The sequence below is a fragment of the Temnothorax americanus genome, unplaced genomic scaffold (genome assembly GCF_048541705.1).
Source record: "Temnothorax americanus isolate GAGA-0224 unplaced genomic scaffold, ASM4854170v1 Scaffold20, whole genome shotgun sequence".
NCBI lineage: Eukaryota > Metazoa > Arthropoda > Insecta > Hymenoptera > Formicidae > Temnothorax > Temnothorax americanus.
The window spans coordinates 444,971-472,658 of NW_027509339.1; the positions used below are offsets into that span (position 1 = coordinate 444,971).

General features: G+C 39.0%; 1 protein-coding gene across 1 annotated transcript; it reads right to left on the minus strand.

Moving 5' to 3' along the window:
* Positions 1–14,042: 14,042 nt before the first annotated feature.
* On the minus strand, positions 14,043–25,811 carry LOC143897550 (uncharacterized). Its single transcript, XM_077406350.1, has one exon. It carries the CDS (start codon positions 24,620–24,622, stop codon positions 21,533–21,535), a length of 3,090 nt encoding a protein of 1,029 aa, XP_077262476.1. The 5' UTR covers positions 24,623–25,811; the 3' UTR covers positions 14,043–21,532.
* Between the last annotated feature and the right edge of the window lie 1,877 nt (positions 25,812–27,688).

Here is a 27,688-nt window from a genome sequence, read left to right on the forward strand (position 1 = left end):
GAGAAAGGGTTAAAGAATGCAGCAGGAAAGGGTTAAAAAAATACGGTTTTCAGCAAAATGTGGTACGGTTTTTCAGAGATTCTAAAAAACGGTCTTCTAAAAAGAGCAACCTCTCTTTCACATAAATAAAACTTTTTTCTTATTTCTCGAGAAAGAGTTAGACGTGACCTTCTTTCTCGCAATATAGCTCATAAAGCAATTAGCGACAATAAAGGCAAAATATACATAAGTTTGAGAAGGAAAATTGTTCTGTTGTAAATAAATGAAAAATGTTACTACGCTTTGCTGATAAATAAGAAATGTCGCTATGCTTGTCAAGGCAATATAACATTCACTTTTTGTCTGCACGGCTATTTGTAATATTTTAGTTTAATGTAGTTCAGAAATTTTTTCACACGCTTAACGTGTAACTAATATAATTTACTTCTTTTAGGATGGCATTTATGATCCCATGTTACATAAGTTCAAGATCCTTCAGAGACTTGTCATGGACAACTTTAACTTTCAAACATCACATTTTTTGGGCCATCCGTTAACATCACACTGAGTTAGCATAACTCAAAGTTTTTTTTTTGTTTGTATCTCGGGATCTAAAGCATCAATTTTAAAGTCCTTTTTTAATCGATGCGCCAAACAATAAGGAGGGGGAGGGGGTGAAAGAATATATAAATAAAAATGTCATAAACTTTCCGGTATTCGAGATATTTTGAAGAAATATCTCGAGAATATGTATCAACGTGACACGAAATTCTAGCAAGGGTCTTAAGTTTCCACGGTCTCACATGCAGAGAGAACGCTTCTGGAAAATACGTACGCATGTGCAGCCGAGCACGCGCGAGTGTAGCACATACGAGAAGAGCACAATTCTATTGTCGGAGCGAATCCCTTGTTTGCTCGGATATCTGGCGAGCAGCTGATTGGGATTTTCGAGCTCTCAGGTCGACCGTGGATTGCATATGGCGAGTCCCTTTCGTATAATGATGACGCTCTCGTGTGTGTGAGATCGAGAATGGACAAAGCGCGGAGAACGGTTTCTCTTAAAAAGATTGAAAGATTTTTATCCAACAATTTTAAAAATTTATGTTTATATAATTAAAATAATAAGTGCCATTTTCGGTCGCGGGCTGGATCTTGCTGGCCTAACAATATTTCTGTGTGAATTTTGACTTTTTCCAACTCGGTAAACTGCGCGCTGATTATATGTCGGTCTTAAAACACAGTTTTTTGTTGGTAAATGCACATACTTAAATTGATAATAGATTTAACTTTTGATTCTAATACGCATTCATAGAATAATAAATAAAGAGAATTCGATTTATTTCAATAAGTATAAAATAGAATGAAAAAAAAAACGTGATACTAATTTAATGTAATAATAATATGATTAAACCAAAGTTAAATTGTATTCTTTTCTTATTTGGTTTTCAATCTTTCTTATTATTGTAATGATAAAGTGTCTATTTAAACGCGATTAAATCGAGAATAAAAAATACATATAAGTATACTCACGCTGACATATTCACTATTTTGTATATTTTCATCGCTTTTTTGATACTAACTCACGCTGACATATTCACTATTTTGTATATTTTCATCGCATTTTTGATACTATACGACAGCTCCATTAATTTCAACATTTATCCAAGTAAAAACTTAAATTTTAAAAATTTTATATTGCGTGTAAATGACGTTTAATCAATATTTTTTAAGATTCTGCGTTTAATGGTCTCGCGGATATTCCTATTCGCCATTCGCGTCTTACAAGTATTAGTGAGTCTTCTACTGCAACGTACGCTAGTTTGATTAAAATTTGTTTATCTTGACATAACTTATGTTAAGAACTCTTTTTAATAAAACTATTGCGAGAAGAATGCTCACGAAATACCGAATTTTGTTCGGCGGAAGATCGGCAGAAAAACACTGAATTAGATACTTAATAACGTCACTAATGGTCTATACGTGGATGACTCTCCCCGCCCGACAAGTCCGACAAAAGGGAGAGAGATCGCCCCAGCGTCAGGTTTATTTAATACAAAGCTAGCGGCGCGTGCGGGGTGGCACTCGGCTGCCGCCAGTTGCGGGTGCGGGGGTGGCGACAACCTGTTGAGTCAGACAATATCGCGTTTTTACTAATGCCACATCGTCGTCCCGACACGAGGATCGAGGCGGGGGTGGCCGCATTTTTGCCGCGCGGCCCCCAGCCCCTTACAACCCCGACTCGGGATCGTTATTATCGAGTCACGGATTATTAACCCCGTCCGAAATACCTGCAAATCCGTGGGAGTGGAAAATGGCTTTCTGTCTCGAAACAAATGTACCCTTGCATTCGAGAGCGACGAAAGAGAGGCGAAGATATAAATAATATTATTCAGTCCGAGTTCCAGTCACTCTCTTTCTCCCTCTGTCTCCAATATATTCGAGTTACTCGTGACACTCGCGAAAAAAACGATTACGTTAAGCTACGACTGAGATTTAATTCTTTTCTGTATTTAATACAATAATTTTATAATGTTTTAAATATTTTATAATAATATTGCAATGATGATGTTTACGGAACGGAAATATATTTCATTGTATATAACAAAGTTCGATCATTATAACTATAATTCAAGTTTTCATTGTGTAATTAGTCGAAAATCCCATACAGCTAACGACGAATTATTACGAGCAATGATTAATTGAATGTTAATCACGATAATCAAATTAATTGCGAATCTAAAAAGTTAATCGCGCAAAATATATTAAGTGGCATGTCGAGATCGTAATAATTATTTATAATGATTGAAAAGAAGCAAACACATATGTTACGCGATATGCATTACTGGCCATCGCCGTATCATATCTCCGTAATACACAGGGTGCGTTCGCGGAGCGCAATTGTCAGTTATTCTATCCTTGTTTTACATCTAATGAGCGATAAAGATAGAATGATGCAATAGCGCGCTAATAGCGCGCTTTGCGAACGCACTCGGAGTAATGCAAGCGCGGTTCAATTTCGCTGTTCCGTCGTTCCGGTTTTTAGCGGACCGTGGACCGAGCGACGCGATGCCCGCGCACGCCGCGCAGCCCATGTCGGAAACGGAACGGAAAGTGAATATCATCGCTCGTCGCGTTATCTCGGAACTATATCGCGTCCATCGTGCAATCAACCCTTTTGTGGCAGTCTACGAGACACTGATAACGCGCGCGCGCGCGCGCTGCGAGCTGTCGGGCATGTATTTTATCAAAGTGTCGCCTCGTACCCCGTTAAAGTGTCGTCAATCGCACCCCGCCGTGTGACTTTCTCGTACAGGTTGTTTCGCGCGACGATCTCGCGCATAACGTAATGGAGCCGACTCAACCGACAGGTGAAACATTTCGCGATCACCGCGCTCGTCCGCGAGTGCATAATCCGCGATTATTCGCGACATCCGGACACCCGTGGTGCAAAAATCCCGATCGAGCGTCGTGAGCATCGAGTGGATTAAATCGGTCGGACGCTGCGGTCAATGCGGATGATCGTTACGGTACTCGCCTTCGACTCGTGCAACTCCGCACCCTTGAATTTTCATCTTTACGCACGACTTGCACACCCTAGCGTGCGCAATGGGGCACTTTCCATGCACGTGTTACATAAAGTTACATTACGGTGTATCAGTGTCATGGTTATATGCGGTACTTGTCTCGTCGCATTTGAGTCATGACTTCAAGTCGTTCAGAAGAAATATCGCGTGAAAGTAAACGCCAAGTATAATCGGAAGTGCCGAGAAAAATCTCGAGTGATCGTCATATTAGATACCGTCATGCGTAGATACGATATATATCTCGTTGATAGTTCGACAGTTTCATGGAGTGTACTCCGTGCGATCGTAGTATATTATTTATGATAGAATTTTCATAGATTGATCATGTGAATTAACTAATCGCATGAATTAATTGAAACAGAAAATCCTGCGGTAATTAGTAGATATGTAATGATTAGTAATAATCAAAAATTAACGCTACGATCGGTTACGGAATTACTTATAAATAAATAAAACGAGCGTAAACATAAAATAAGTGTGTCGTGTCGGAAGTATCGAGAAAAATATCGGGCGACTATCGTATATTGCGTGCGAATATATGGTGCATCGGTATAGTGCTACAGTGTGATATCTGGACACGATACCAGTGCAAGATTGAATGACGTGCTGAACAATGATGTCGATGCAACGACTGGTGAGTCAATTTGTTTATCACGTTTGCGTTTTAGGATTAAATTAAAGGCATTTTTAATTTAATTCTAGTGTGACCGGCTGATTTGCCAAAATAATGATGTAAAGAATTTTTAATATCTTAATTCAACATTAGTTTAATATAAATCTCGTCAAACACTGGCACGTATGTTTGTGCGCACGTTTTATTTTTTGAATTCTAATATTGCAACAAAAATATTTAACATAATATTTAAAATTTTTTTTTATTCTTTTCCGCTTTATTTTATTGCTATGGATTTAAATTGAATAAAATGTAGTTAAACGCAACATTGAATTATATTTTTCTAACTTTAAAGATTTGTTCTTGAAGAGATTAAAATAATATTATTATTGCGATGAAATGTAATGTGATGATGAAAAAAGTAAATATAAATATAAAATTTTTCAGACTCGGAGTTGCGAAAGCAGAGGAGTAGTATCGAAATCGCAGCGCATGAATCGGTGAGTGATTTTTACATTATACAAACACAAATAATATCTCTTATTCATGGAAATTTAATAACCTTGCAATGTAATCGCACTTTTCTGCCCAATTATTATTTCGTAATTAATTATATGAGAGAATAATGAGAGAAAATATTTAAACGTTTATTCACACGGTGTTCATTGAATAACGAAGCCAATCGAGAAGCAGAATGGAATATGCGAATAAAATATAATTAGTTGGTTTTTATAATGCGACAAACTTTTGAAATTCCTCATGAGATAAACATACTATTCTATTTATTTCCACTGTTCTTATCATTGTATATTCTGTATGTTCGGGAGAAAACTCAAAGCGTTTCCGTTGCTTACCCCAGATAAATATTTTGATCCGAGGAAGTCATGCAAAGCTTACTTAAACCGTAAATATAAGAAGGTCGCTAGTTTAAATTTTATACACGCACATTATTTATTTTCACATTGACTGTGATATTTATTTTCCAAAATTTAAGATTATCTAATCTATATATGTATATATACATATATATTCCTGCTTTATCTCTATGATTTTTATCAAAGTCAAATTAATTTTATTAAAAACCAATATATATAGAATTTGTTTATAAAAATTTGATAACAAAAGTATATTTAATGACATATATTCGTCAACGAATCTGCATTATTCGATAATTTTAGGCTATCGCATGCATGAAAAATTTCATAATTTAGTTGAAAAGATTTATGATTAATATATAATTCTCTTTTTTATTTATATGTATTTATACTATTCCTTCCTCCATTCTCTCTCTGTTATTATTGCGACGATTTGACATCAGCATTTTGCGACAATCAACCATTTAAAAGAAACGATTATTTAATACGAAATTCATGGAACCCGTCGCTAAACCGCGTTCACACGTGTCGAGCAGCCGCATGTGTATATAAAACGAAAGTTTTTCTCAATTTTACGTGACTTAAATGTTTTAATCCACGAATGTGATGGTCATGATGTTACGTATTATGAATAAAATTATTTATTGTATATTCTACGAGAATCTCTATTTTATTTTATAAATTATGTTATTGTGTAATTTATTTCATGTTTCTTAACTTTATTACCAATTGGGTAATTAAAATGATCGATCTATCGATATTCTGTGACGGCTAAACGCTGTTTATCGATCTCGCAGAGCGTATCTTTCACGAACGCGTCCTTTCGACGAACACAACGTCGATTCTTGTGTACGGGCCTCGAAAGTAGATAAATCTTCAGAACGGCGAGCAAAGCGCACCTACGGCGGGGTGTTCTGCTATTGAACCGATCTCCAGGGCCGTATCCATCGACCTATTCAAGTTCACGGGAGCATGTCCGTGTGGCGCGGATTCGTGAAGCGAGTACCGAAAAGGGAGCGGAAAGGAGCGCGAGGGAGAGGCGACGAATGCACCGGCACCAGTAAGGACCAGGTGCATCCACGGGAGCCTGGGAAGCGCAAACTACGGCGAATGAAATGCCGGCAGATGCTACCAAGCCGCATCGAGAGAGAGAGAGAAAGGGGGGGGAGAGAGAGAGAGGGGGGGAGAGAGAGAGAGAGAGAGAGAGAGAGAGAGAGAGAGAGAGAGAGAGAGAGAGAGAGAGAGAGAGAGAGAGAGAGAGAGAGAGAGAGAACGGGCCCTCCGCGTCGCCGTCTATATATGCACAAGGCGCATCGCATCCCGTCTAACGTCGCCGACTTTGTTTGCTCACGAGTGCGTCACGTCGGTGCATTCGAGCGCCGGATTCGTTTCCTTTCCTCTCCTAGCGCCGACCAATCGCGGAAAATTGACCCGACTATGGGTTCCTGTCGCGGGGAACGTTACCATTCTCAAATTATCTGAATTTATTGCGAGACATATCATATTCTTCTATTAATTTTACAAGTCAGTAGAATTACATGTCGTCAGAGTACGTGAGGTATATTGTTAAGTTTGAAACTTGCGCGAGAAACGCGCGATTTAATCGAATTCTGACTTCGCGAATTATTTTGTCGCGTGAAAATCGTCTCCATAAACTATATATGTTCGTGTCTAAAAAAAAAATCTGTATTGATTGAATTGATTTTTCGGATAATCGAATTTAGGAACACTCGTTCATCACGTCCGCGATTGCGGCGTAACGGGCCCGCAAGATTTTTTTTCTTTTTCTCCTCACCTCATTTTCTCCCCTCCCTCGTCGCAGATCGAAAGTGTTGCTCGAAAATAAATGTGCCGTTTCGCATTACGTCCGGTCGCGCGCGCTGTTTCGTCACGTATATTACGGACTTTCTCTGTAACTTTCACCGTGGCCATATTATGAACAATCACGAGCGGACGATCGTCTTTATTATTTGCACTGTATAGTCGATTACGCAATCGTTCGAACTGCTTTCACGACAGCACGTGAGCCATTTAAGTGACGTGGTAACTTGGAAAAGCAGGAAATGTCGCTTTTAATTATGCATTGCATTACTTAATTAAGCGGAAATTAAACGAGACCGTATCTCTACTATCTCTCGTATCGTATAAATTCATGATTGAAACTTGGACATAATTTGTGTCGTTAAAAAAATGATTTACGTTAAATCATTGATACGTTATGTACGTAAACGTAACTAAAGTTATTGCGATTTTTATGTAAGTTTTGATAATTACTTTGTACGATGTCTCGTAAAATTAAAAGCAACATATGTGTCGTCGGACCTCGCCGTCTAGAAATTTCAAACGCACACGATGACGAATCAAACGGCGTGACCTGTACGAACGATCCATCGCGACTTGCCATATGTTCGACATAAGATCTTTTTTGTCTTGAATTTGACACTAATGTTATAGGTTCCTCCTCCTTCCAAATTAATTTCGCATAACGTTTTTACTTAATTTTATTTTTCAGGATGAAATAAATTACTTTGTTATTTTTATCAATTTTTAAATTAATTAATTTATCTTAACAATTATATTTTTGACTTGTAAAGCGTAACATTATTATTTGGTTGGAAAGAAGTTTAGAATAAATTAAATAAAAAGGATATAAATATAGTCAAATCTAAAAACTTCTAAGCAAATTCTAACAATGTTCAGAGGTATAAGTATTCTTAGAAAGCAAATATTTTAAGATTATACTACGCAGCGAAGGTGATAATTGAAGCCTTGACATGAAAAGTAGCATAAGTGACAAAATAAAATTTTATAGAGATAGCGAGATTGCAAAGCAACAGAGGATAGAAAAACATCAAGCGAGTATTCTTTAAACTTCTACTTACCCATTTTTATAAAATTATACATGATTTTTATGGCCTGTTTCAAGATCAATATTCCTCAGTTCAATAACGTTTAAATTCTAATTTTGCTGTATTGCTACTGTTTACGAAGGAAGGTCGAAACGGATTATTATAGCCAAGTGTCACGCGTCGTAACGGAAACGGACACACGTGAGTCTATCTCTTTACTTTCGAAAACCTCCCAAGGTGAAACGCTTGTAAGAAGATCGAAACGAAAGCGAGCGTACGGCACTAACACGGGCCACACTAATTCAGTCTCCCGTGCCAGAAGTATCTCCGAGAATTTCCAAGGGAACCTTGATGCAGTAACTTTCATCCTGCGCGACCTACCTCACGCATTTCCCCATAACTTCTTCGTAGTCCTTCGTTCGGTCCGTGACCCACGTAATCTGAATATGTTTCGATATCTTGAAACTGAGGAATCTACTTAAGAGAGAGGAAGGTAGATATTATATAACTACTAATTGGATTTTTGCTTAGACTTTCCAATTTTTATTTGTATTTCGTATTTGTACTCAAAACCGTAATTTTCCTTTAAGATTATAATTTACAGGCCACATTCCAATATCTCATTGTTGAACCAATTTGCTTTTTATGACTTCGCATGTTTCTCACGCGAAGAGTTCAAGATTGATCGCGCAATCGAGAACACACGATTAATTTGTATTCATTGAAGAAGCCGGTCGAGGAGATACGCGCGCGGATATCTAAAGGAGAACGAAGGGAAATGGTTGAAGCGTAGAATCGCGAATAAAAGGTCGTGCTCATCTTTATCCCCGGCTTATCAGCCACGATTTATGCTCGTCGAAGGGCTCGTTTCTCAAATTTCGTCAGGCCCCCTCCTCTTTTCACGCGTGGCTCGGTGTGAGAGGGCCCGTTCCCGCGGGACTGCACCGGCCGATAAAGCAAACCTGCATTGTCACGTAGGGCATGTATCGTCTCAACGAAAAAGTCGCCGACAGATAGTGGGACGAGGCGAGATAAAGTCGCGGGAAGGGAGGAAGGGGAAGCAGGAACGGGCAGGAAGACCGACGTGAGGATGCAACTCATTACGACAGCTGTCCTCGCTGTGGGAAAAATCCTTCGGATACGCATCGAAAACTGGGATATCCAGTCTGCGAACCGCGGAAGTTCATTAATTGAGAAAATTGCTTTGTAAAGTATAAATTTTCAATCAGATCGTTATATCGCACGGATGATACGATTAATTAATCGAACACGATCTCTCACCTAACTTGCGTGAGAACAAATCGATTTGATCTACTTTATGAGAAGTGATTCATGAGAACATTTTTGAGATACAAGAAAAAACGTAAGAGATTTTTTTCAACTTTTAAAATAATTTATTGATCAGAAAAACATATTTTTCTGTGTCACTTTTATAACAAATTATTCTTTAGTTAAGAATTTAATAGACCCAAACTGCAATTGAATTAGCAATTTGATTAATTAATGCCATAAAGTATATAATTCTATACGATTTTTGTCTTTGTATTTTTGTAATGTATCACTTCTCAATGATGCGAGTCGCTCAAAACGCTGCGCGTTAACACGATTCAAGCCCTGGCGAGAATCCCACAGCCTTGGAGGAACATATGGTCCACGGGCTGAGGGCATCGTTCATTGGCCGACACGCAGACTCGTAATCTTGCTATTTATCACGGGATGCGAGAACGCGGCGGTAATCTTCGTGCGTTAAGCCGGTCGCGGTAATCGGCTGAAAAATATCGATGGTGGATAGGGTTGATCGAGAGGAGAGAGGATAATTTTTCTGCTGGTGTCACGCACGTCAGAAAAATTACATATCAATACAAGAAACGTTCGCTCTGCTGGAAACTGCACGCATGACACTTTTAGCATGACTAATGAGTACACAGGAGTAACAAGTATCTCAGGAAGCAATTTCAGATGACAATATTCTGTTAATTTATGCTTGATCATTATTCAGCTTCAAAACAGATAAATAAAATTATCTCTACAAAATCTGCGTGCCAATAGATTAGTTTAATATTAATAATCGATATAAATCTCGGTATTTTAATCAGAATTCTTTAGACAAAAATATTTAATTTCTTTGTTCTTTAATTATCGGCGCATTACTTTAAGTAATCATAAATTAATTGCTGCCTATAAAGAAAGAGCGACATCAAATTTATTCTGATAATACTTGTATTTCCTCAAACACATCCTGTGTAGATTTATCTCACCCCATCGTCACGTCATGAGAAATGCTTATTATTATGGAGCGACTTGCGTGTTTCAAACGCCGATAATTATTTAACGGCCTTGCCGCATCGCTTAAACGTCGTAAATAGCGACACAAGTCATTAAATAAATTACTCTGTTATGCGCGTTATAATGCAAGCATATTGTGATACTACAGCTTCTATCATGGTATGCGTGCGCGTGTGTGTTATTATACTATAATTTTCCCTCTTCACGAATACTTACCGTGGTACCTTCGCCGATCGTCTCGCTCGCGTACAACGATTGTCCTCGTGGTAAATCACTATCTTTCGGACGTTCGGTGTAACAGAGAAAATGTATAATAATGAGACACAGACTTACCGACGAGAAAAGGGAAAAGAATATCGCGCGAAGGAGGGGACATGACGGAGGGAGGGAGATCCATTAATGTCACGAGAGACGGTATTGGATATTCATTATTTATTATAATTAGCTAATATTATTTTGAAAACGTATGAACATTTGTACATGTGTTTTGTATCATGAGGTACTTGTGTATGGCGTTCGTCATATACGTAACCGGCGCACGACGCGTCGCGCGTATACGGGTGCACGAGTGCGGATGCACCTGTGTGCAGATCTACGCGGCCTGCATGATCGAGATCCGCTCGAGCTCTTTACTTCGTGGCTCTTTCCTCGCCTCCTGATTCCCTTGAGTTTCTCTCGTGGCGGCAGTGTGCTGCTCTCGAAAGGGCTATAGTGGTTACAGAGTTAATTGTAAGATTTTTTTATACGGGAATACGCGCGCGCGCGAACCGCGACTCGCGGCTGGATGGTTTTCTCGACGCTGCCAATCGACAACGGGCTAACAAGTATTGCGATCTGGCAATCTCGGCACGATTGCCGGATTATTTTTCTCTTTCTTCTTTTCGGAATGATTCTTTTACCTCTGCGAGACATCGTAAGACTCGTGTATATCGCACAATTATCGCTGGCATGCGGCCGTCCGAGGTTTGTCACCTTGTATTTTTATTAAGCGCGATCTCTTCTGGATTGGACAAATTTAGTTCGACCGCATTCAGCGTTAAATGTAATGCCTAAGATATGCATTTAAGCAAACATCTCGCGTTTCGTGGATCTCGATTGTCACTCAAAAGACGATATATATCGTCGATCGTGAGTTTTCGCAGAGAGATATAATAGCAGCCGCCACGCAGCTCGCTGATTGATTTCTCACTTAAAATTCGTAGTCTACAATTTAAATATATATATATATATAATATATATAGATTCATTTTTATTTATATATATATTTATATATTTATATATATACCAAAAAACATTCGTTCACAACGAATTAGAAAACATAAAAATTTAGCTAGGAGACGCATAATACAGTACAGTGGACTACACCTAACACACATCGCTTTTCTTTTCGACTTACTCTTTTTCTTATCCCATACATGCTATGCTCTCCTCACGCATTCGATATTTTTTTCTTTCACCCTTTTCCTTCCTTTCTTTCTTTCTCATTCTCTTTCACTCTCTACTTTTCATTCAGTTCTTCTTATAAATCGCGCATCAACATATTGCTTCATCATCAGGTAGATGTTGTCTAAGTCTAACAACGATGTGGACTCGCTGATAGCGGGGCAGGTAGTCCAGTCACTATGTACAAAAAAACGGATTATAAAAGACATAATTCTGACCCAGGATTTTTCTTTTGGGGGGTGTTGGGGGGCTCAAGAAAAGCTTAATCTCAAGTTTTCGACCTCTGTTTCCCGCTTGCTTTTTTTACGGGAGTAATAAATGTGAAAAAATGGTTTTTCCGCGATAACTCGGTTTCTAATAAAGTTACAAGGTCGAATCTGAGCTCATTTTAAAGCTTTTTTTACGCTCTACAAATTATGTCGTATGACATTTTTACGTATGATCGATTGTTTTCGAGACATCGAACGAGAAAGGGAAATAAAAAAGTATGAGAGAGATATATTTAGTTTTTTCTTTTTACTCATTATTGTCGTCCGAACTTGCAAAAATGCTTCAAATAAAACTTGTAGAGCGTAAAAAAACCTACAATTTTTATTTGTTATTTATTTTATTTCGTTGAAAATTACGCCTTGTAGAACGCCTCAAAGTGGAGAGTCGTCGTCATCGCGTTAGCGGCGCGTTGGTTACGTCGATACGCGGCACCGAACGCTTTCGCTAAGATTTCCGACTTCATTGACGCAAATAAGTAACATAATAGGTGTTTTTTATAGGATTTTTCCCGCTCTACAAGTTACGTTCAGTGATATTTTGGCGTACGATCGATAGTTTTCGAGATATCGAAAGAGGAAAAGGAAAAATTGAGCATTTTTGTTCGTTTTTTTCTATTTTATCGTTTTTCGCACACGAATCTGTATAAACGCTTCAAATAAAACTTGCACAGCAATAAAATTCGTAAAATGTTTTTATTTATTACTTTAATTTCGTTGAAAATTCCATATCGCACTACGCCTCAAAGTTGCAAATAAATCTTGCAAAGCCTGAAATTATTGTAGCTATTTTGAAACCGTCAAGTTTTCTTAATTACACTTACCGTTTCATTGAAGAATACATGAAAGCGTGCAGTTTTATATCTAAGTGACAATATTTGTGAAGTAAGTTTATAAGAAAGAAATACTTTATCGCTGACGCGATGGCGACGACTCTCCACTTTGAGGTGCTCTACAAGGCGTAATTTTCAACGAAATGAAATGAATAACAAATAAAAATTGTAGGTTTTTTTACGCTCTACAAGTTTCATTTGAAGCATTTTTGCAATTTCGGACGACAATAATGAGTAAAGAGAAAAAACTAAATATCTCTCATACTTTTTTATTTCCCTTCTCGTTCCATGTCTCGAAAACAATCGATTATACGTAAAAATGTCATACGACATAATTTGTAGAGCGTAAAAAAAACTTTAAATGAGCTCCGATTCGACCTTGTAACTTTATTAGAAAACGAATTATCGCGGAAAAACCATTTTTCACATTTTTTATTCCCGTAAAAAAAGCAAGCGGGAAACAAAGGTCGAAAACTTGAGATTAAGCTTTTTTTGATCCCCCCAACACCCCCCAAAAGAAAAATCCTGGGTCAGAATTATGTCTTTTTTAAATGTACATAGTGACTGGACTAAGGGGCGTCCAACGAGCCGATCAACCATTAATAATTATTGCTGCGAAACAAGGAAAGGGCGATCGGTAATCATTACCGCGTAATTCGCAATTAAATCCACGCGACTATCGATCTTCGTCGTCGTGGTCGTCTGACCGCTCGTTCTCTTCATTTTTTCTGGCCCCGCCGTATCGCTGCGCAAGTCTCTCTCGATTCGCGCTTGCTTCGCCGAGTCTTTTTAGCCGACGTTGATTAGTTTTCTATAAGGATACGTATCAGCTGATTATAGATTTTTAATAAGCGATACGGTAAATTGACGGTGTGTATAATTCGTCGTGTATAAGCGATAAACCAACATGAAAACGTTGATCGCACAACATTGTAAATTATAAGTGAAAGAATATTCATGATTTTGTAATGTTTAAAATGTTCATAAATTTAAAAGCAAAAAAATTTTCAAGTTAAAATAATATACAATAAAAAATATACTGAAATATGTAATTATAAGATCAATCTAAACGTACTCGCTACAAGATCGTAAGATATTTATTTTACTTTAACTTTTCTTACTCATAATAACTGTCGAGTTTAAATCTTGATTAATACTTTGGATTATCCGATGAAATTCGAAGAATCAAACTTACCATCTCCCAAAACGATCAAGTCGCGTGCGAGATCAGTTTCGCCTCATCCGAAGGAATTCACGGGACGTCCTTATCTCGTCCCGATTCTCCGATTATTTATTTATTTATCCTTTTTCTCGCTCGCGGGAGTCGCCCAAGCGCGGCGGAACGCGATACTATCATCGCTATTGGCGAAGCACTCGCGAATCGAGCGATTCTTTTTCGTCGAGTCCGCAACAATTTGCTAAATTACAGAATGCCCAAGGTTACGAGTACGCGACGGGAAGCTGGCGTGGAAGAGGGGAGGAGGAGGGGGTGGAGTGGAAGGGATTACAGAAGGGAGATGGTGGGTGTAATGGTACAGATCGGGAGGATGGGCGATTCGCCACGATCAGGATATTTCATGGAATCTCGCGGGCGCGTACATGCCCACGTGTCTGCACTCTGATATTAACTAAATTGGCCAATAAAAGCGCGAGAAAAAATGCCCGTGCAAACAGTGTATAAAACGGAAGGAATCCACGAATTTCGAACGGTAAAACGGCTAAAATGTTCTTGCTCGCCGGAATTAATGAAGCTCGATCACGAATACGCGAAACAAACATAACGTGCATTAAACCCGTTCAGTACCCGCGTATCATACGCCATATATCTCAAACTTCGCTGAATGTGGTATATCGTAAGGCAAGGCTAAATTGCTTCAACACAATACGTAACTTCGTATTACGAGAAAAAAAATATTTTCGAAACACTTGAGAGAGAAATTCATAAATCTTTTAACGTTTCTTGCGCGTTTTCGTTTTACGTATGTACATATAATCTTAAATGTGAGATAACAGCGTTAATGCGAATTTTTACTTGTCTTACAGTAATACAAAGTGTAATTGGACTAATAGTACGATATACCCACACACATCGAATAATACATGCAGTATATACACTATATAATCTGTAAAGCGTAGAATAAATGTATATTTGGTGGAGAAAGAAACGTATGGAAATAAAGGAAAAAAAGCGAACAAAAAAATGGCTTTTTAGATGCAAGGTTTTTATTACAAATAAAATCTATTTATAACAAGAACAATATCGGTCAAGTATTGCACTTATGGAAACAGGAAAGTTGTTACTTTAAAAACGCTTATAAATATTATCAAATTTTATTTTATCAATATTCTCGAAGTAAATATAATAAATCAAAAACCTCAATGATTTACTTGCAATACTTTTATAAACCGATACTGTTGTAAAATTTAAAAAACAAATAGACATACAGTCCCTAAATATTCCTCTGCTCGTCTCTCCTGCTTTTTCCCGGTCTAGAGTATTATTATACAGTTGATACAGATAGATACAGACGCGTCACATGTTTATACTTGAAGAAAATAGTTAAATGAGCGTTAAACCTTATATACTGAGGACAAATATGTCTTTCACAAGTTCTATTATTAAAAATATTTAAGAGTCATGACTAGTTGTAACGCGGGAAAAGCCCATGGTGCATAGTGAATCCTAAGATGCATAAACGAGAAAAAGCTTACTAAAACTCTCTGCCACATGTTTATTTTCATGTAATTGATTTTCGAAAAAGATATTCTTGTTCTACATATAATGTTAAAAATATTCTGCGCTAGATTTCTACAATATCTTGCAACACATTAAATTTCAAGAAAAATAATCTTTCTTTTAATTCAGTTTTTCCAATTCTTTGTTATGAGATATTATGCATCCTAAGTAATGCATATTTAAAACAGTGGTATGAGCATGAAAAATCCTAAAAAGTTCATTATTCTGAAATTTAAAAAATGGATTGTATTGGCTCGAAAAATTATGATTTTGAAATTGGTATAGAGAAATAATGTAGCGAAGTATAGTTCTCCTGTGAATTCGAAGACATGCAAAGTATTAAAAAATCTCACATCTGTAATATTAGTGATATAATTACTGATTTCGAGTGACTTTGTGTAATTTTGGTCCATTTTTTAAATTTCGTAGCGTTTCTCAGGATTTTGCGTGCTCGTTAAGAGGAACAGAAAATGCGTCGTCATTTCGTATTTGGAATGAAGTTAATGTCGTTAGACAATCGTTATACATATAATCGAAATATCATATCATTCATTTACGTCGCAATCGCCGCACACTCTTTCACCTTCTCTCTCTGGAACTTCATAATTTATCGAGACGCATAACTATGGCACAAGGAAGATACAAACAAGAGGTGCGTGCGGGATTACATCTTTAACCTCTGAAACGAGAGGATCTTTCTCGTCAAGTTACACGTTTTTCGTACTGCGCAAATTAATTGCATTTTAATATACTCTTCGAGAAAATGCCCATGAAATTACAATCACATTTTTAGGGAGACATTAATATTTTATCTGTCATCGCCACAATTTAATTCGTTCACCACAATTCAATCCGCATTTCTATGTACATATGTCTTATCTATTCTTATAACATACGTATATAGAGACAACATCCCTGAATGCAATCCTCCTGAAATTCTTGTAAAATCTTTAGGAAGAGAAAGAGAAAGAAATTCGATAGAGTAAGAGAAAGAGAAGGGAAAGAAAAAGTTTACAACTCATAACTCATTTCTCTTCTTTATTCCGAAATAACGTCTATAGAGAAGCTATAACTCACGCGCGCGATGTTTTTCAAGTTTTTCAAAATATTAACTTAACTCCTATTTCTCTCTCGAAATAATAGTTTCTTAGGAGTTTATTTTCAAACATCTCGGGACATTGTTTCTATGTTAATTTTTATATAAGTGATATGCACCTGTGCATAAATATCTAGGGGATCACTTCTTTTTTTAATTTTTTTTTTTTTAAAGAAATCTTATAAATGGACCCAAAGACCACTGTTTAAGAAAGCTAGAACACTTGCTTGTACTTGCTAAAATGATTACTATACTCGAAACTTAAGATATGTATTATCCTATTGGCCTAATGTGCGTCGTATGTCGTATGTACGTCTCAGAAATTCAGAAATAATCCCCCAGTGTATACACACGTATAAGCGTTTGAGTAACACACCGCACATAATAGGTGCCGGGATAATCATCATATTTTCACAGTAGGCGTTCTCTAAATGGTAATAAACCTGTACATACGTGTATCGTAATACAATTGTATTAATAATAATAAGTAATAATATTATATAATGGGTGATAGCCAGTAATAAAGAAAACAAGTGAAAAATGCGCTTCCACGTTTCGAACGACTGTACACAAAACGTAGAAGAACCGCGTACTAAAAATATCGCCGTTTGAATGTTCTCACATACTCTTCTCATATCTTTTCTTTCATCGTGTCTTCCGACACGGAGACACGAATGAAATTGCGAACGTCGTATCCTGTTCTCCTTTCGCCCTCTCGCACATGACATACGATCGTTTTGTAAAACAGTGATATGGCTAGATATATACTCGATCGCAATTGGAACATGTATTTTTTTTTCGGACGCGTACGTTTACAATTATATCTTTTTATTAAAATTGAGTGTACAGTGACACACTGTATGTGATATGTCTCTTAGAAAACGTACGTCAATCTTCTTGAGTCTTCGCGTCTGATAGCGAATTCGGTTGTGCACTAACCTACTAGATATAAAAACGTAACATAGATGACCTAATTGACGAAATAAAAATGGCAAATATACGATCTACCAAATAGTACGCTACGTTACATTAAATATAAATCTAACGTACACATACTGCCCGTAAGTCTTTTCGTCAATTTATGTATATTTCCAAGTGTGTCTTTATTCTTATATTTATATGTATATAACTAACACGCATTAGTGCGCATTCAACCAAATTGGCTATTAGATCTTTTTTTCTCCTATCCTCTTTCTCATTTTTTGTCTGTCGCACTTCTCATCATTCGTACATTTTTATGTTAAATTCTAGATGTCTTATTACAATGTCTTATTACAAGTTGATTAAACCGGCAGGCGATCTGAGAAACGAAAAAGAAGTAAAAAAAAATAATTTTTTTTGCTATTACACAATTATTTCTTGTCAACTTGATATTTGAATGGAGGAATAACCTACACCCGACGGCACATAAACGTTTAAACATTTATTCATTAATATGTAAAACGCAATATGTGGAAAAACATCGTTTCACCCGCACGGCTATTTCGCTACTCTTACAGTATTATGATTATTATTATTGTTAATTTTATTATTATTATTATTATTGCATTGGCTCTTTCATCTTCTCTCTTTTCTCCATTCATTCATCGTTAAATTCCTGAACTTTGAGGTAGACTGTTCCGGATGTGACATTACGTAGTAAAAATGGCAAGAGGGCTATATATCAATTACCGTGTTACCGTGTTACCATTATATATTATACGTCGATATTATTACGTTGATATTACTCTTCTTTAATACAATAAACAGAATGGAGCTTGAAAGAACAACGTGTGCTTGCTTGTGTTGCATAAGTACGTGATGCATCGCTGTGTGCGCATACATTCTGCGTCTGATTCTATCTCTACACACGTTTATGCGTCGTTTCATACAGGATATTTCTAAAATGACGTTATTTCGTGACTGACGATGAAGGCCAACTTCGAACATTCGCTATGAAATAATGCAGTAACTGAAAAGTATGGCTATATATTAGAAATAAAGAATAAATTTTTTTAATAAATTTACTTAATAAATTAACTTTAAATAAATTTTTATAATATCTGCAAATTTTATGACATCTTTTTAGAAATACCTGTATAGTATATTCATCATAACTATCACGCGATCTTTGAGGTTAAAAAATTGTTAATAAATTATTGATTGTGTTATTATTATATTAATATTAAATGTTATTAATATGGCAAATAAAAAAAAGTTGTCAAAAAAATTTTAATAAATAATTTAGGACGGTCAACGCGTAAATCATGAAATTTTCATTTTTGTTACTTATCTATTAAGAAGTCAGATAAATGCCTAAAAAAATGCGGATTGTCATGATGAACGCATGAACCTATATACAAAATATAAAATTTGTACAATTATATTATATAAACTATAAACAGACTTGCCTCTTAATTAAACAATTACAGAACAAACATTTTCATAATTGAGAACAATTGAACAAATTTGATGAAAAGATTAACATATAGTCGATATTGGAAATAATTCTCTTTAAACATCAATAGTTGCATCATAAAGGTTTTAATAGTTAGCGTAGTATTGCGGGAGAAATTATTGGCGCATCTGAAATCGATCGCTCGATTGGACAACGACCGACGGAAACAATTATGCACAATTATGCATACCTGGACGTTATTTTGTTATAACGACGTGAACATTTACCCACAATTGCATGCTTGCGCATGCGCCGAACGACGCGTGGCTCGAAGGGAAATTTGCTCCAAGGGATCGGATCGCAGCCTCGGTGATTGGCTCGTTTTGCCAGTAATTAATCAGGCATCAATTAATTAGTCCGTCAATATGCGAAACGATTGAGCTGCGAAAATATCTAATCGAGAAACTTTAACACAGTCAATATGCGTGTACATGTCAACAACAATCACTAATTAATAATTAGCTAAATATATTTAATATAAAGGAATATTGTTAATAAACAAATTAAGAATGTCGAAAATATTCTGTTTTACCTCAAATTGATAGAGTACATGTTTTGGTAAATAAAACAAAAATTTATATAGTAATTAAAAATAATTTAAAAATTCAGAATAGATGAGAGTATATAACCGAATGTAAATATATATATTTATATAACTAAAATTTTATAATTTATGTATGTTAAAAAATTTAATATTTTTTTATGTTAAAAGATGAGAACTCATTATTAAGATTTTTCACGGAGATAATATAAAAGTACGAGCAAAGTTCCCTTCGAACGACGCACAAACCTAAGCTATCTTAGGCTCTTAAATAAACAAATGAGGCACTATTAAGAACATGCCTGGTTAACAATTAAAATACATATAAAAAAGAATGTAAAAAATATTCTTCAGATACAGCCTTATTTAAAGATTCTCTTATCAATCGCAACATAACTTGGAATGATTTAAAAAACAAAAGGATTTAAATTTAATATAGAAATTTTTAATATTGAATTTTAATAAAAATTTGAATAGATAATTCTCTAATTTCGTTAGTCAATACGTAACAGAAAAAAGTAAATGCATCAGTATATTTAAAGTACTTTACTGTACAACGAGAACATCATTTACATTCAATGTAAAAACAATGAACAAAAAATATTAAGAATAAATAAAAGTAAACTTTTGCTCTTCTTCATAGATTTTTATATTACATATGTTAAACGGTTCAATTTTTTATGAAAAGGTTTTTATACTTAGTTTTGTGTTTTCCTAAAGAGTAATAGAGGCTTTTCTATTGCTGTTGTGATCTTATATTAAGTTTCTTTTTTACGGTTTATATTAATAGCATTAAATAAAATAATATGTATTGAAAATTATAATATTAATGATTGTAATTATTAACATTGTCTAAAAAATGATTACATTCTATCCATACAGCCATATATGAATTCTAAAATATATATATAATATTACTTTACAGAAAAAGAAAACAAAAAATATGCATAATGATAAATTATGATGCGATTAATAAAAGCATATTTAAATAAACTTATACTGAGAAAGTATAAAATAAAAAATGCAGTTGTAAATGCATAATTATTAATAGTAACTTTAATACCAAAAGCATAAAAAAGTATAAAAATGCCAAACATGTGCGCTTTAACGCTTATTGGCCTTTCTCTTATGATTGTATAATTATATAGTAAAGAGCCTTTCTGTTCACTATCAATAATTATAGCATAATAATATAATATACACTTATATATATTTTTTAAATATACTTTGTACAGTTTGTACGCTTAATATCGCATCGATATCTTAATTTCTCGATCACTTGGCTAATTCAAAAAGGTGACATTTACAATTATCTCGAGATCGTCGTCAAAGATATCGACCGGCCATCGAATTAAAGTCGCGATTTGCTAAATCAAGCAATTGACGCGACAAAATTAATAGAAAAAGATCTCGTGCCATTTCGTCGGGATCGGCTTCGAATATCGCAACGATTTCGGCCCGTAGTGCTATCGTGAAAGTGTCGTAGATATCGATTCGTTTTCTACATTGCGCGTCTAAAAAACATAAGTGATTTTGGCACATGAGAAGTCCGTTCAATTTTTCCGTCAAATTATTTTGGCATGAAGAACATAGAGCTTCTTCGAATAGATATTAAGCATTTATGGCTGTGTATCAGATCTGTTCCGAGAGAGAAAGGAAAGTATTGTTTTCACGGGAAGGAGGAAAAGTCATTCCCGCGAGAAATCATATATCGAATCTTAACTATCTTAGCGAGATTATTATTATACTAGCTTATCGTAAACTATAGTAAACTTGAAATTAATCGTTAATTAAATTAGCGATTATTAGACGCGCCAAGTTTCAAATTTCAGATTGAAATGTGACAGAAAAAATGAAAATTACGAAACTTTCGTAGACGAGGGAGATGTCCGTTGGCCGGCAGAGAATCTTACCTCGCGTTTTGTCGTTAGGACGATCTCAAGGCCGCGCGTCGAACAATCCAATCGAGCACGAACGTCCCAAGGACATATCTTTATAAGTTACTATTATTCAAGCAGCTATCGTTGAATTGAATGTTAAACGTTGACTCAGTTGACTGTTGGAGATTGCTGGGCTGTCGAGCGTTGTTGTGCATTTCTCTGTACCGCTGGGCCGCATTTCGATTGGCGTTCATCTGCAATTTTCTTTTGTGTGTCTCCTGATGTTTCTTCATGTGGTCCTGCCTGATAAATCCCTTGCCGCAAGTCTCACATGTAAACGGCCTATCACCAGTGTGAACGCAATTATGTCGCTTGAGGTCAGTTTTGTGAGCGAATACCTTTGGGCACTCTTCGCATTTGTGCTTCCTCGCTTGCGAGTGCATTCCTTGATGCTTATCATGCTGCTCATTGTTCGAGAACCGTTTGCCGCATTGCGTGCATTTAACAGGCTTATCGCCACAGTGAAAGCTCTTGTTATGCTGCGTCAAGTAACAGGGTTTGGTAAAGGCCTTATTGCAGTCGATGCACATGTGGCAGCCGTCTTTAGATATAAATCTAGCATTGGTAGTCCTGACCTGAACAACCTTGCGCTTGTTTGTGGTACCTTTACTTTTCTTGACTGGCTGTTTCTTGACTGGCACACCGACATTCGGGTCCAAATCTTCCTTCGCCTGTCCCACGTACACTATATTATTGTTATACTCGATATTAATTTTCTGGAAATTCTGGCAGAGATATTCTTGACCTTGCATCATGCCGTTTGGATTTATCTGCAACGTCATCATTTCATCGGCCAACGTCTTGTAACGCATCGACTGATATAAGTCATAGGTCGGTACTGAAGATTCAAAGGACTCTTGAGGAATGATCTCCTCCTTTAGCCCCCCCACGTTAAAGACTTGTATCTGGTTTTGATCTACGAGCTGTAATTCAGTGTAAACCGGCGCGATAGTTCTAAAATCGGGCAACGAGCGGTGTTGTGGCCGCTCGTCTTGCTCGTTACCAGTAGTATGTAGCTGCATGGTAGCCGCTTGGATAGACAGCGGGGCCACCGGGTTGGTAGTAACTGTAACGTGGGGGGGCAAGGCGTTTGGGTACTGCTGATGAGGCATCGTAGTACCCTCCATCGCCGTGGGCGAAGTCATTGCCGGATGGACCGACCCGGGCGGCGAGTTCATGTGATGAACCGGGTGGGATGATAAGGCCATTGGCGAAGGACAATTCATGTGCGATGCCACCGGCGGGGGCATGGGCGAAGTCGTGGAATGATGCACCGGCTGGCCCGACGAACCCGTTGGCAGGTGGGGCTGCTGTTGCTGCTGCTGGAGGCCCAGTTGCTGAGGCGCAGTACCCATTTGTTGCTGATGGTGTCCCACTAGCGGCGACACCGGGGAATTGATTCCCACATGAACCAGGTGGGGCTGCTGCTGCTGCTGCTGCTGCTGCTGCTGCTGCTGCTGCACCAGGACTACTAAAGATTCGTTGCTGCTGTTGCTGCTGTTGGAATTGTTGCAGAGCGTGGTGGGCGTGTGAAGCAGGCCCCCCGTCGCCTCGCCCGAGGGACCTGCCATCAAGTTTGGGGGACTCCGTGAAGATAGCTCCGGTGGAGAACGCGCGGGAGCGCCGCTGCCTCTGCCGCTCGTCGAATGACCAGCGTTATTCTCTCTAGTAGGATGATGATGAGCAGTGATCGGCAAAGTTGCTGGATCAGGCTCCTTTCCATTTTTGACAGCGTTCTTGTGTAGCGTAGTATTATAATGCCTCTTCAGATGTCCTGAGCTTGTAAACCACTTGTTGCACGCAGTGCAATTGTACGTCTTTGGGCGACGCGGCTCGTTGCTTTTCCAGGATTGATTCGCCAACGGTGCTTTCGGTGTTTGCTGCACGAATCCCGTGGGCATCTGATGGCCCGACATCGGTTGCGTGCTCGTGATTATCGGCGAACCCTGATGCCCGTGCTCCACAGGCATGTGTTGACCGCGCATGTATTGATCCTGATCAGCGATAGGTGGAACATTGTTTATGGGACCCATTGGCGGGTGTCCAGCATAATCGTGAGTCTGAATAGGTGGCCAATTTAACATAGAACTCACCGGAAGCGACTGCTGTTGCATCACCTGTTGATGATGCATCTGCATTTGAAGTCCTTGGTGTTGCTGGTGCTGGTGCTGGTGTTGCTGCTGCTGCTGCAACCTCATGATCTCCTCCTCGTATCTGTGCGTTTGCACTTTATGAGAATCCAAGTCAAGAATCTCAGCTTGCTCCTCGGGCTGTTCCTGCTTCATCTCGGATTTGATCGTCTGTCCGTTGTAATCGTAGCTGGCTTGTGGTTGATTCGAGAGAGGCGGCGACGAATGCAACTGCTGGCCCTGCTGCTGAGGACTGTTACCCAGCTGCTGATACTGAGGCGCAGATGGATACGCAGTAGGCGAGTTTAAATGACTCGTTCTCATGTGCTCACCTAATTGATTCGCGTCCTCATAAACGACGCCGCACTTGTCGCATTGAAAAGGCGGGCTTTGCGGGCTGGTAGAGTTAGAAGTCGCGCGATCCGAAGGAAACAATTGCTGATACGGGTTATAGCGCGGATAACCGTCGCGCCCGCCGTTACTCTGGCCGTCTTCCTGTGATGGCGAATAAGTATGAGACATGATGTATGTCTGATCGTTTTGCACGTAATTCTGCATGTAGCTGCTGTCGTTATACATTGATCGAAATTGATCGTATGGCGGACATAGAACTGTATGTATGGCAGGCTGTGGTTGTTGTTGTTGTTGTTGTTGTTGTTGTTGTTGTTGTTGTTGTTGTTGCGATTGTTGCTGCTGTTGTTGTGCTTGTTGCGATGATGTTGGATCCTGAGAGGGCGACATTGATGATGGCTCGCTCGAGTCCGCCGGCACGCTGTCCGAGTTGGCGCTCACGTGGCTATTATGATTACCAGTCTTGTTATTATTATTGCTTTCCTCCTGCTGTGTCTTATTGCCCCACTTTAACAAATTTTCGTGGTGATAGCGCAGATGCACTTCCAGACTCTTCTCGCTGTCCAAGGTGAGACGGCAATCCTTGCAATGATACTCCGCATTCGAGCTGCTGCCTACGTACTGCTGCTGTTGCGTTTCGACGGCACTCGTCATTTCACTCATATTGTCCTCTCCCTCCGTCTCTTGGCCGTCAAGTCACGCGCTTCAATCGTCGTTTACCCGCACGCGTAATACACACGATCAAACAGTAGCTTGTACACAACACGAACAGAAGAAAAACGGACGAAAACATGAGTACCTGCCACACGCCCGTTTTCGATTGTTTCACCTCATCACCTCCTGAATTACCCTTGTCCCGTGACACGGTAAAGCCACGCGAGATATCATAAGGACACGACGACGGTGGTAGCACGAAACGACACCATGAGATAAGTCACATGTGTTGGTTCAGTCTCGGCGGGGGTGAAACAATATGCCTAGTGATTTGGTCGACAGCTGAGCCGGTGGTGACAGGTGGGAGTAAGTGAGAGAAGGGATCAAATAAAAAAGAGAGAAGGAAGGAGAAAACAAAAAGAAAACGGGGATACAGCGTGTTCTACATTTATCATATGATCGTACTGATTCCAGACGCGAATATCCAACTCAATGTCGCTCGGGAAATCGCGATCACTGCGTGCGGCATCGTCGGCCTCGGTTGGACGACGTGTCGACGACGATGACGACGACAGCGGGGACGGTATCACTCGCTAGCTCCCACCGCGGTGCCGGGAACGCTTTCAATAACGAGATTCGAACTATGCCGGCGCGCGCGCCGGGACAAACGAAACAAAACAAAAGTAAACGCGCGTATCGCTCATGATTTACATGTTGAGCGGCACGCCAGCGGCTCTCGTATCTGCATTGCTCGTTTCGGAGCAAGGTCACTCCCGTTCGGCGAGACAGTCACGCGCTTCCGAAAGAAGAATTCCGGAGAGAAACGCGTCCTTAAATCCCCGAGGATCTTTATCTCGAAAATTGTCACGGGCGCGGTTAACTTTGCACTACTGTTCACTGCGATGTCTATTTTTCGTAGCTCACTCAGAGTCTCCGTTCACGATTGATCGCGGGCGTCTCAAAAGTTATCACTTGACGTCGCGTATTCCGGAGTATTCCAGTACTGCGAGAGAGAACGATAGAAACTGAAGCCGCGAATACAATGAGACGCAACCACCTCAGCTTTGCGTCACCCCTCCGTCCAGCCTCCCCTTCTCACACTCTATCTCTCTTTTCTCTTTTTTTCTCTTGTTCTCTGTCTCTCACTCTCATTCGATTTACACTTGCTCACTACTATCGTAGAACCGTATCGTACGAACGCCGGGACTATTCTGCCGGTAGAAATTCCGTAGTTTCCAGACCTCGAGCTCGCGCCAAGGCACCATTCTCCTCCCCTCACCCCTCCCTCATCGTGTTTCGCCCCACACTGCTTCCTTCGCCACCCCCTCTTCGTCACTTGCCGACTCTTCGAATTCTGCCTTTCTCTCTCGGACCTCAGCGCGTTCCCCTCTCTATAACGATCTCTCTTCCACTCGCTTCGTCGTTCTCTCGAACGTCTTTCTCCCTTCTCTTTCAACACACCGGCGAATCGTGTCTCTCTTCGTTTAACGTTAAAATTTTCTCTTTCTCTCACGAAGGCTCCATCGCTCCATCACGCTTCCTTCGCTGGAAGAACTCTCACTCCTTTATGCTTCTCTCTCTTTCTCTCTCTCTCTCTCTTTCTTCCTTTCTCTTTCTCTTCTCTCGCTTAAACTTCTCCCTCCTGTCTCGTCCAAATACTTGGCCGAAACACGAGTCTGTCTTTCTGTCTTTTTCTCTTTCGCTTGCTTACTCTTGTCCCTCTACGGGGGGGACTGCGCGCCAACCCCACCACCTTCGACTACAGTCGATCTTCTCCGATTCTCGCCCGAAGAGGGATAGGCACGCACGACAAAACGGTGGAAAGCGACAGCCAACCAAATTTGAGAACTCCTTGCCCCTCCTGGCTTTCGTCCTCCCTCTTCGTTCCTTCCAACGGCGTGTTCAGCCGTTTTCTTCCTCCGGCTTTACTCGCTCTCCTCGCTCACTCTCGACAAGCGACGAATCCTGCAGGAGATGCTGCGCGTTTTGTCTCTCTCTCCGTTAGTTCCATCTTCTTCGGGCTTGAATGTGTCCTCTTTCAATTACGACGCCCGCCACCGCGTCCTTCCTCCCTCTTCTACGGAGACGCGTCTTTGGAGAGAGAGAACACCGACAGACAGACGTGCGCATGGCACGAGAATCCTTGCTCGTCTGCACGCCCGCGTACCGGCCGGCGTCTCGATCTTATTCACCAACTTTATACAGAGAGATTCTTTCGAGATTTCCGATACGAATCTTTCGAATCAGACACGCGCCAATTTTTTGGAGCAATGTATCGCACATGTATCTCGTAAGCATCTAAAATTCTTCGTAAAACTGTATTTTTCGACATGTAAATATTTTTCGTAAAAACTAAATTAGAAATTAATTGCATTCGTCGTCAAAAATTAATAAACTTTCAAAAATCTCGATAATTTATTACCAAAATTACCAAGACCTCTACATAAAATCTTAATCGGCTCTCGCTATTTTGTTTTGAGAATACTTTTCATGTATAAAGGAAATCACATGAAAAAAATAAATCTAATCGTGATACAGGCACTTTAACGTGTGAAGAATCATCGCGCGAGCCGGTCCACGACTCCACGCTTCTCCACCGAAAAATCCCTTCGAACGATTCCAAGATCACCTACTAATTCCACCGAGTGATAACCGTAACTCTCGATAGTTCGCGTAACTTTTTATTAATCCGAGCCACGAGTTCCTTCGTAGGTATGTATACCTGCGCAAAAAGTGCGAAGGTATTATCCGGCGATAACTAAACTCTTTTCCTCGTTCCTCTCTCACCCCCGTCTTTCTCTTTCCGCGCTCCCTCTCCTTTCCCCCATCTGAACTCCCTCGTAAAGCGGTTCAGTCAAATAAAATAAAATAAAATAAAATAAAAAATGTGGGTAACCTTGCATTTTTTATGATACCTTTTTTCCACACACGGCTCTCGGTCTGTGCACTTTGCCTACGGAATGCGACAAGTTCTTCTATCCGCCTCTCACCCTCCGTTTCTACCCGACCCTGTCGGTATCCACCACCACCGCGCGCCTAACCCTTTACTCCAACTGAATATGTTTATTACATTGC